At 37.0% G+C, this 12263-nt stretch overlaps 1 protein-coding gene across 1 annotated transcript in view; it reads right to left on the reverse strand.

Annotated features, from left to right (window-relative positions):
- Nucleotides 1-12263, reverse strand: part of HSPA4 (heat shock 70kDa protein 4) — a 54689-nt gene that overhangs the window by 3783 nt on the left and 38643 nt on the right. Inside the window, exons 10-17 of the mRNA XM_010844524.1 lie at nt 10718-10824; nt 9979-10112; nt 8527-8708; nt 7414-7503; nt 3905-4057; nt 2913-3038; nt 2027-2134; nt 433-552 (exon numbers count right to left, since the gene is read on the reverse strand). Coding sequence (XP_010842826.1) covers nt 433-552; nt 2027-2134; nt 2913-3038; nt 3905-4057; nt 7414-7503; nt 8527-8708; nt 9979-10112; nt 10718-10824 — 1020 coding nt within the window. The remainder of the gene's footprint in view (nt 1-432; nt 553-2026; nt 2135-2912; nt 3039-3904; nt 4058-7413; nt 7504-8526; nt 8709-9978; nt 10113-10717; nt 10825-12263) is intronic.

Genomic DNA, 12263 nt, shown 5'->3' on the forward strand with positions numbered 1-12263 from the left:
CTCCCCCAAGAGTAACCTGGGTAAGGATTAAACCACCTATTTCATAAACGTACTGTGTAGATTTAATGATATAATATATTTTGGAGTATCATATAGTACTCAAGAAAATGATACCCATAGTTTATTGTTGAAACAGTCCTACAAACTAAATTATTTGTCTAATGTGTTCTAAGACCAGACTAGAGCAAGTTAAGTCACTAATGAAACATTTCATAACAAGAAAAGGAAACTGAGTAATACTGCTCAATTACTGAGTCTCCTTACTAAAGAGAAGCAGCAAATCCCAGTTGTTAATAAGGTTAAATAAAATATTATACGACATTAACATCCAAAAAGAAAACAATGTTATTAAATAACAGAAAAAACTGCTATGAAAATGTCTCAGAATTCTACCAAAACATTAGTAGGGAAGAGGAAAAAAAGAAAAGGTACCTTGTTTTTGAAAGAGCTGATTACTTTCATATACTGTTGGATTTGTTTCCCTAGTTCGTCAAATAATTTTGGTCTTTCTTCAGATTCCTGGAATCGCATCTTAATAGGCTGACCTAGATTCTTATTAGAAGAGAGAATATACAAATTCTTCACAGGGGAGTTTAAACTAACAAAAGCAGTATTTTTCTACTAAGATTGATTATGAATTAAAATTCATTTAATCTCTGTGTTCTATATATAAGAAGTTGAATATTTTTCCCCAGACGGTCGAAATAGTATCCTCAGGCTTCATTAGAATATACATCAATTCTGTTCCATGTGGAGCCACTTCAACTTGTCACCTGAACCCTAGTTCTCAAAATACACTGGGGAGACAACCAAAAATGAGATGCCTCCTGACAGTGATATAAAACACTGGATAGGAAGTACACTTGCCAAAAATGTTTAAATCTGTATCTTACAAAGCCTCCAGCTCTAACCATAAATTTACCAATAAGATAAAACACCACAGGGGTGAAAAGGAGTAAAATATAGACTGGGAATAAATTCTCCAGGACAAATGATTCAGTTTTTTCATCAACTAAGTAAAGAAAGAGAAACTGATGGAAGGAGAACTACGGATACAGATTTAAGAGATATATCAACACAGTGTATGGGCCCTATTTGGATCCTGAGTCAAAGAAGCTAAAACATAATTTATGAAACAACTGGAACCTCAAAACTGACTGAACATATGGTGATATTAATAGTGATGTTAAGGAATTTTTACACATGTGATAATGGTACAGCATAAGGTTATATTTTCTTTTAAATACACATTGATATATTCTGGGGTTAAATATAACCTAAGAGACTTGCTTAAGAATAACTGGAAGTGGAAAGGAGCAGATATGGACCAAAACTGGATATAAGCTGACAACAGCTGAAGCTATTATTCTGTCTCCTTCCATGTGTTAAACAAGTCCCATTAAAAAAAAAGTAAATAAAAAAACTCAATGAGCAGGATCTCACTGGAGACCCTTAACATTCTTGCCAGAATGACAGGCAACTGCATGTGCTTACTGTCCCTGAGCAATTCCATTCCAAAGGTTAGTCAACAATGGAATAGTTTAGCAAGAAACTAAATAACCACAGAAATGGAAAAAGTTCTTGTGTACTTGCATCTTTTTCCAAACAAGAGGCCTCAACTTTTTAAATAATTCTTTGGACTTTTAACTCTGAAGTGTAACTATCACTTCTTTACATACAAAACCAGTCACTTCTGCTCTATTGAGAATCGAAGCTGTATATACACAGCCCTGCTCCAACTGCACTGCCACTGCCTGTTAGAGGACAGGAATACATCCTGTTAGTCTTTCAATTTCTTGACATTAAGAACACATTCAAGCTCCAATTCAGTGAAACATTTTATGTCTGAACTCAATTTTCAGAAAAATTGTTTTGTTACCATCAAGTTAAAAAAAAAAAGTGAAACTAAGTGATAAAAAGTATAGCTTTTCAATCACTTTCAACCTGCCTTCATTTAACATGAGAATTAGAATTTTGAGGTGTTCTCCATGCAAAGTACAACATTTCGCTTTCAAGAATCACTTACTTTTAATTCAGCCAATTTATCCACGTAAACTTGCTTTGGCTGGTCTTCTCCATCCTCATACAACCAATTTTCAGTATCTTCTAGTTTCAAGGTAAAATTGTTACGGTCCTAAAGATGAAGGAAACAATTGCACAATTAAGTCGATCAAAAATTAGTTGATTCAGGAATAAAGAAACAGTCACAGACCATGATACATCTGGATTTTCATTAAAACATGAGGTAGTTGGGAGATGGGGATATAGGAAACAAGACTGACACAATCTTATTTTGTTTTATAGGTACAAGGGGGTTTATTACATTATTTTCTCCACTGTAGGAGACATTTGGATATGTTTGAAAATTTCAGAATTAAAAAGTATATTTAAAAATAAGTGTGTTAAGAGTAAATAACACTGTATTGAAAGCAACTAAGAGAATAAATCTTAAAAGTTCTCATCACAAGAAAAAAAATCAAGTACGTGTAGTGATAGATGTTTAGACTTCTGATGGTAATCATTTTACAACGTATATAAACATCTAATCATTATGCTGCACATCTGAAACAACTAAAATGATATGTCAATTATACGTAAATCTTTTTCTAACAAGTGAGTTAAAATAAGCATCAGGAGAAAAGTGAGCTTTTTTTAAAGAAAAATCCTAGGTAAATTATAGCATGCAAGTGTATCAAAAAGTGACACACCAAAAAAAAGTGATGCACAAAGACTAACCTTTAGGAAACACTCCACCAATACTATATAAAAAAAAAAATATAAAACTGCCCCCCCAAAAAATATTTTTAATCATTTTACTGTATACCTACAGATGCAAAACATCACTTGTAAGTACATTTAAGGATCCTCCCAGAAGACACAAAATGAGCAGACACACGGCGGCACATACTTACATCTTCACTCACAAACTTCTCATATTCACCACTCAGCTTGTCTCTCATTTCGTACACATATTCTTCTACTGCATTCTTAGCATCATTCCTCTCTTTCTCTAGTTTATCCTGCATGATCATCTTACCCTGTGAACAGTAGTCAGACATTCAAAAAACTGAGACAATTTCCTCTTAACCATTAAGTAATATAGTAATAAAAGTTAAGCGAAGCCTTCTTCCCAAAATCCTTTTAGTTCTGCAAATCATCCGAGAAAAGAGCTAGAGGCATTAGTCCTCAGTAAATTATGACGATCAAGTAAGAGTTTCGTGGGTATGCTTAGGAAAAAAAGAGCAACAGAAGAAATAGCAAGATGCTGAAACTCAAAAGTAAAAATAAGGAAAATGCTAGGACAAGAAGTAAAAGAAACTATTAGCTCACTGTCACAAGGTGGGTATAACCTGCTTGTATTACATACCCAGGAAAAATAAAAATTATTCATATAGTATAGATGCTAAAGGTTCTATAAAACTATTCTAAGACCCAATGTACCTATCATAAGAAACCTCAAAGACAACAATTAATTGAATAATTGTGCCCCAAGGTCCCAAACACTGCATCACTCACCATAACCAGAGTTACATACTGACTGGTAACAGAAACTAATAAACAGAACATTAAGGCTACTCTGAGTTCTCCCACTGATCGACTTCCCTGACCCTGGCCTCAAACATCCCAATCTCTAGTGAACAACCAAACTCACACACCCAAAAACATGAATGATACCTCCCCGAAATATTAAGAGATTTCGTAAGAGAGTTTTTAGCAACAGACGTATCACCATAAAACAATTTTGATGATGTATCTTGGGATCTACTAAACTTGTCCTCCAATACCCCAAAACGTTCAATTATTCCCAAACCCCACACAATGCATAAAGGTCACTAGACACATTTGAACACTATGGTCACATTACTGTTCTAGCTTATTGCTCTAGCAGACTTAAAATAACCACCTCATTTTCAATGTACAAGTTGAGCATCTCTCTGTCTATCTGCCATAAGAGCTGATTCTCAATTGGCAGGTCCACAGTACTGGTCTTCACTTTTGCCTTCTTGGCTTGAGGTGGTTGGTCCATCTTTTTGTCTTTTGATCCAGCTTGAGAGGTCTAAAATAAGAGAAATCATTAAGTACACACATACAGACTCCAGCTTCCAAATGGGTCATGTTTCAAAGGTTGGTTTTGCTTTTTTACTAACTTAAGTTTGTTTTCTTATAATACCTGCAAAGTTAGAAATATATGAATAGTCAAATCCATAGAGATAAAAAGTAATGGTGGTTCCCAGAGGATGGGGAAAGAACGAATAGAAGAAATGAATTTTGGTTAGACAGATGAAAGAAGTTCTGGAGACTGATTGTATCACAGTGTGATTATACTTACTACTGATTTGTACACACATATACACATATACATACATACACACACACATAAACTCCCATAACCCCACCATCAACATACCATTACAATTAAATATTCTCTAATTTTCTTCCACTCTTATCTAAACATACAAACATGCATAGGAAATGAGTAGGGAGAGGGTAATGAAATTTTTAAGGATCAGAAATACAGCAATAAGATGACTTCCAGAGTATCTATACCTATTTCGATTCTCACAAGGAGTAAGAGAGTCCATTTCGCTGTACCCTGGCCACAAAGAAGAATTCATTTGCCGTGATCTATTATTTTCATTGGGGCAATAACCTTTTCTTACACATTTATAAGGTATATTTACTCCTCCAAATTGCCTAGTCATATTTCATTCACCATTCTCTTGGGATCTTTGTGATTTTTCCCCCCAGTGATTGACTCTTCTAGATTTTTTCTAATCTTTTATTAGTCTATGCAAGCTTTTATTTTTTAACCCATCCATCTTTCCCTTTGTGATTACTTTCACTGCTTTCATGCTTTCAAAGCTCCTGCTGATTCACAGATTAGAAAAATATTCATTCCAGCTTTTTTTTTTTAATATTTATTTCCTTTTGGCTGCGCTGGGCCTTCATTGCAGCTACACACAGCCTGTCTCTAGTTGTGGTGCAAGGCTTCTCACTGAGGTGCTCCTCTTATTACAGAGCAGCAAGCTCAGTAGTTGTGGTGCACAGGCTTAGCTGTGTGATCTGTGGCATATGGAATCCTCTTGGACCAGGGATCAAACCCATGTCTGCACTGGCAGATTTTTAACCACTGGACCATCAGGGAAGTCCCATTCCAGCTGTTTTTAATTCTTCATCTGTAACTTTCAAATAATCTGGAATATAATCTTCTCTATGACATGAGGCAAGATTTCAAAGTCATTTCCCCACCTCCTGTCCAAATCTTACGTCAGAGCTGAAATTTATGTTATCATTTGTATTTTATTTCCTTTAAAAACAATACTACAAAAGGTGTCAGTTCCCAAGCCACCTCACGAAAGGAACCTAAATAACTCCATGAAACTTCCCACACCTCTAAGGCCTGATGGGGGGAGGAGGAAAGGTCAGGCCCACCTCACTCCTTTCTCCTCCCCCACCTTCAAGAACAAAGAAAAATAAGTATTTCTCTCCCCCACTGCTGCCCCCAACCCAGGCAACAACAGGTCTTCACCTCCGAAAAGGCCTACAAGACACTAAAGCATCTGTCAGCATGATTTCCTCTGTCCATTATTTTCTCTTTTTACAATTATTTGCAAAGTTAAATTAATTAAAGTTTGTTAACCGACATGAAAATGGGTACCAGACTTGAGCCTCCTAAAGGCTCTGCCAAACATTTTTAAATGCCACAATCAGAAATACCTTAGGAGGTGAGATTATACCCTGCAATGTCATACATAATTTGTAAGAAAAGCTGTTTTCAATGCTGATGCCAAAATTTAAACATGAAAACTGAAAAGTTAAAGAACAGGTTGTAATGCACCCAAAAATGTTACACATTCATTTCAATATTATCTACAAACTGTATGTCAATATATTATTATTTTGAACAGTATTTCAAGGTAAAGATAAGTTTCAGAAGAGTTGACAAAATTTGAAAAAATCATGTTTCACTATTAGTGAAGAGTAAGTTATGGGTAAGATGACTATTAGTAACAGCAATTCAGAAACCAGCATGAACCAATCACTAGTCAAACTAGGGCTTCTGAGTGCTTTCTTCCCACATGCCATCCAGACTAAAGTTCAAAGACCATCTTGCCAAACACACTTTCCAAACACACTACAAAATCTTGCTTTAAGACTTCAAATATACTGGCAGAGAGGGGATTAGCAGCATAGTCTCATGAGTGGGACTGATGGGTGCTGCACAACCTTAGCCAAGTTTACAAGGTCTTTTATTTCCCATGGACTTCCTGAGGACCCCAAGGCTCACTGCTAACAGATTCACACTGCTTGAGACAGACATTTCAACAATAATACAGTCCTGTAATCTCAAGCAAATGATTTCAAATTTTCTCCTTTCGATTTCTTTTGTATTAGGCTACGTATCAATAGCTCGGGCCGTTATAAATTACCTGGAAAACTACAATAGTAAATAGTAAGACTCTGAAACTACACTGACATGACAGAGCTACAAGATCTGCAGAAATCTAGTTTTATCAAAGTGGGAAATAAAGTCCACCACATAGCTCTCAATTTCACCCCACTGCACTGAGAGCTTTTGGTCTGAAAGGAACTTAAAAGCTTCAAGGCCTAAGCGAATTTATATTATGTTAAACACTTCAATTTTCAATATTAAAATACTGATTGGTAAGGCCTTGCCCAGGGATTTTCCAGTTGAATATTTATTTAAAAAAAGAAAATCACAATACTCAGACCATTCTTAAATGGGACAATCGGCCTCATGTAAAACTGGTGTGTAAATCAAAAGAGCATCTCAGAATTTGAGGCAGAGGGACGTAAAGCTTCAAATTTAGAGATCAGTTTTCTGGCTTCTTGGAAACTAAAGCAGAAAGTTGTTACTTGTTTTATGAAAGGCTGTTAAGTATTGTGGAGTTAATATTATTGAGTTTTATCTCTATGCAAGGCAGAACTGAAAGACCTCTGTATTCTCTCTCTTCCTGATACACAGTGTTATAAACAGCTCTTTAGGGGAATGTTACATTGATCTCTTAAATTATAAAGACTACATGTCAAAATTATGAGAACTGATATAATTTTGCCTTTAAGAGTACTAGACTGGAACTTGTCATACATTATTTAAGGAAGACTCGGAGTGTTTCATTAATGTTTACAATTTTAATATTTCTAAAGGCTGTTAAGGCAGCCTGAATATGATAAGGCAGCAACCTGATATGTGCTGAAAGCCAAACTTTTAGATTAGGGGGATTTTTTTAAATAAAAAACTATTCTAAATAAATTCTATTTCAACACCAAAAAAAAAAAGGACTGTTCAAAGAAATGAAGATTTCTAATCCCCTTCCAAGACATAATATGTCAGGTCAAAACCATGTATGTAAAAAGACAGCAAATCACACTGTAAAATACAATTTATACCTCCATTTCTTCAGACTCCACCCTATTTTCTGCTGGTGTCTGCTGCTGTTGCTCTTCAACATGTGGCTCCTCCTGGTCCACTTGCATCTTCTGAAAAACAGGTCACATCGAATTCTGAAACTAGGAAATACTAGCGAAAGACTAAAGCAACTTTCACGACACAGTGGCAAAATCACAGGATATGGAATTCCTGCTAATTACCAGCAATCAGACAAACCAGACTCTAATTCCAGCTATGACATATATGTTATACTTAGAACACAAAAGTTTTCCTCTCTGGATCTCAGTTACCACATCTGTACAATGGAGATAACATTTGCCTGCCCTTATATACAAAAGAGTGGTTACAGAACTACATTATAAAGCCATAGCAGTACTCAGAAGTATGTAGTGTGGCAATATTTAACACAATAAAATCTGAAGAGAACATGAGTTTCTCCTTGCTTCCTCATGAACACATTTCTCTCTTCTTACAGTAGTTTTTAAAATCAGACATTTCATCCTCAAAAGTACAACCACTGTATGCATTAGGGAAAGTGGACACCTTGAAAATTCTTTTAGAAGTGCTTAAAGAACAAAGCCTGCCAATAATAAAGATGTCTGTAGAGACCCTGAATCACACTAGCTTTCAATGCCTACGTCGTATTATAATAGCCTCGGAGGTTTTTAAAACCAACACCTACCTGGGCTGTAGCCCAGACCAACTTTAACAAAATCTGTGGGGATGAGACCTGAACATAAGTTCATGCAGTTTTATAAAGCCTTGATTTTTACACACAATAAGGACAAGGCCCAGTGCATGACTCCAACAGATGAGTGCGAATTCTATGCTACCTATGGAAATAATCAACTGAGACTCAGCATTCTCCAGTAATCACAAAAGAATCAAGAATAACTCAAATTGACAAGCGCATGGTCTAAAGGAGGAAGCCGACTATGTCCCATTTCTATACAAATTCCATATAAATACTTTGTGCTAGTTCACACATGATGGGCTATGCATGCAAACCTACTCTCAGCAGCTCTGTCACCCTATTTGCTAGAATTTCTAGACAAGTGTCACCTCTGAGCCATTATAAATGGCCTAAAATGGTATAAAATTATCTAGATTACCTCTTCCTCCTTTGCATTCTGATCTGTTTCCATCGGTTCCTCATTTTCCTCAAACTTGTGCACTTCCACTAGAGAGGCACTGGACACACTGAAAATGCCATGGACATTTACTCGAACCTTGACTTTCACTTTTGAACTGGAGCCATCAGACTGAGGAGTGACTTTCTGAACTGAGAACTGAGCTAAGGATGTATGAAAGACAAAAGAGAACACATAACCTAAGAGGATGAATTCAAACACAAATATATGCCCATACTGCCAGGTTATGTCCATTTCTCAGTGAAAGGTCAGTAGCACAATACTTCAAATAAGCAAAGTGGGCACTCTTAGAATCTTAATACATCATCAGATTTCTCCTTCTTTCACATATAACCAAACTTTTAATCATCTTCTCCCAATTAAGAACTCAAGTATCTCCTAACTCTTCAAACATGTCCTTCCCTCCAGTCCCTTATCCCAATTCATCTTTATATGCTGCTGCTGCTGCTAAGTCGCTTCAGAGTAAATTCCTAGAACAGATTGGTCACATTTTCATCTACTGAAAATCCCAAAGATTCCATATTGTCACTTATTAAGAAACTGCCATTTCTAGATTCAGTTACTATACTAGCGTTTTGCTCATGTTTTTAATGTCATAAAACTCTGTAAACTATTAATTATCATGTTTATTTCTGTTTTACAAGTGAGGAAAACGCAGTAGGTTAACTTTCTAAGCTTCTAAGTGCCATTCAGGATGTTCCTAATACTTTACGCATGTACTCTAGTTCTGTAATTATCATTAACTCTCTAGATTCTCTCTCCTCAACTGTTATTATTTCCAGATACTAAGTTTCTCATAGTCAATGAAGAATGAAGACAACATGGTTCCATAGCCTATGACTGATTATCACAATCTGCTAATACTTTTTCTGTGTACACCTAACTCTATGTTAGGGTCAGAATTGAATACTTTCAGTAACCAGCATCACAGTATGCACAAAGTATAACAATAAATAATGTGCATTAACCAAGAACTACAGCCCAGGGAATTCCTTGGTGGTCCAATGGTCAGGACTCCATCATGCTTTCCCTGTCAAGGGCACAGGTTTGATTCCTGGTCAGGGAACTAAGAACTAATAGGCCACATGGTGCAGCCAAAAATTTTTTAACTGATTAAAATTAATTTTAAAAATCTTATTTAAAAAAAAAGAACTTCGGTCCACAGGAGGAGATCCAATTAAATAATGACCATCCTGCTGGTTCTGAACCTGATAATAAAACTGAAAGGTTTTTTTGTGCATGTGATTTAAAGTATTCAAATTTCAGTATATTATACTCACTTTGCTATTCCCATTCTGAAAGGTTTTTTTGTGCATGTGATTTAAAATACTCACATTTCAGTATATGATACTTACTTTGCTATTCCCATTCTCCCAAGTACACAATTTTTTAAATTCCCAACTCTTTACTTACCTATAGCAGGATCTGGATAAGGCAAATCTTGAGGAGAGCTATAATAAGCCTCAAGAGTGAAAGGTTCCTTTCTATAAAATGTGAGTACTTTAGAGAAAGGAGCAGCATGATTTTTTGAAAAGACTTCACAGTCACTGAATGGAGGAAAAAAGACAAACACAAATTTAGGACATTTCTAACACTTTTACCCAGGTATTCTAGTTTTGTAATTATTATACAACTCTAGTTACTCTTCTCAACTGGCATCATTTCCAGTTCATAAGAGTTTCTAAGAAAAACAAAAAATCTAAGTGTGTTTATGTAAAGTATCAGTTTTAAACACACACACACACACACTTCGACACATGAAAGTAAAAGTTAAAGTGAAGTCGTGTCCGACTCTTCGCGACCCTGGGGACTGCAGCCTGTCAGGCTCCTCCGCCCATGGGATTCTCCAGGAAAGAACACTGGAGTGGGTTGCCATTTCCTTCTCCAGGGGATCTTCCCAACCCAGGGATCGAGCACACATCTCCCGCACTGCAGGCAGACTCTTTACCATCTGAGCCACCAGGGCACATAAAAGGCACCAATTATTTCAGCAGGATCAAATAAACAAAATTAATAAGGACACAAACTTATTCTGATGAGTAAATAATCACTTTGTTTCATGCACTATAACATAAGAGATTTGTGTAAGCTGAAATAGAGTATTTACCAAGACTTAACTTGTTAAGTACAAAAATCATTAAAAAAACATTACCTTGACCCTTCTTCAGCTGGAGAATTCCATCTCAGAGATATTGAATATGGTACTACATCAGTGATAGAAAATTCTCTGACTTTGAAAGCAGGCGATAAGATTGCACACTACAATAAGAATTTTTAAAAACTCCATTTGTCAAATAGGCATTATGAACTATATAAGACCTATAAGTAAAATGACTTCAGAAGAGCATCTACTTACATTAATAATTTAGCAGTATCTAAATAAGTGGTGACGACCCTTTGTGACCCCATAGACTGTAGCCAGTCAGGCCCCTCTGTCCATGGGAATTTCCAGGAAAGAGTACTGGAGTGCCTTGCCATTTCCTTCTCCAGGGGATCTTCCCAACCCAGGGCTTAAACCCAGATCTCCCACATTCTAGACAGATGCTTTACCATCTGAGCCACCAGGGAAGTCCAAATAAGCGGTGAAGTCGCTCAGTCGTGTCCGACTCTTTGTGACCCCGTGGACTGTAGCCCACCAAGCTCCTCCATCCATGGGATTCTCCAGGCAAGAATTCTGGAGTAGATTGTCATTTCCTTCTCCAGGGGATCTTCCCAAACAAGGGATCGAACCCAGGTCTCCCGCATTGCAAGCAGACACTTTAACCTCTGAGCTACCAGGGAATGTTAACACAGACACACTGAAACCATACTCAGAGAAAACTAGTCAATCTAATCACATTAGGACCACAGCCTTGTCTAACTCAATGAAACTAAGGCATGCCCGTGGGGCCACCTAAGACAGGCGGGTCATGGTGCAGAGGTCTGACAGAATGTGGTCCACTGGAGAAGGGAATGGCAAACCACTTAACAGTATGAAAAGGCAAAATGATACGATACTGAAAGAGGAACTTCCCCAGGTCAGTAGGTGCCCAATATGCTACTGGAGATCAGTGGAGAAATAACTCCAGAAAGAATGAAGGGATGGAGCCAAAGCGAAAACAATACCCAGTTGTGGATGTGACTGGTGATAGAAGCAATGTCCGATGCTGTAAAGAGCAATATTGAATAGGAACCTGGAATGTCAGGTCCGTGAATCAAGGCAAATTGGAAGTGGTCCAACAGGAGATGGCAAGAGTGAACGTTGACATTCTAGGAATCAGCGAACTAAAACGGACTGGACTGGGTGAATTTAACTCAGACGATCATTGTATCTACTACTGAGGGCAGGAATCCCTCACAAGAAATGGAGTAGCCATCATGGTCAACAAAAGAGTTCGAAATGCAGTACTTGGATGCAATCTCAATAACGACAGAATGATCTCTGTTCGTTTCCAGGGCAAACCATTCAATATCACAGTAATCCAAGTCTATGCCCCAACCAGTAAGCTGAAGAAGCTGAAGTTGAATGGTTCTATGAAGACCTACAAGACCTTTTAGAACTAACACCCAAAAAAGATGTTATTTTCATTATAGGGGACTGGAATGCAAAAGTAGGAAGTCAAGAAACACCTGGAGTAACAGGCAAATTTGGCCTTGGAATACGGAATGAAGCAGGGCAAAGGCTAATAGAGTTTTGCAAGAAAATGCACTGGTCATAG

Source organism: Bison bison, unplaced genomic scaffold (assembly GCF_000754665.1).
Source record: "Bison bison bison isolate TAMUID 2011002044 unplaced genomic scaffold, Bison_UMD1.0 scf7180017864203, whole genome shotgun sequence".
Lineage (NCBI taxonomy): Eukaryota > Metazoa > Chordata > Mammalia > Artiodactyla > Bovidae > Bison > Bison bison.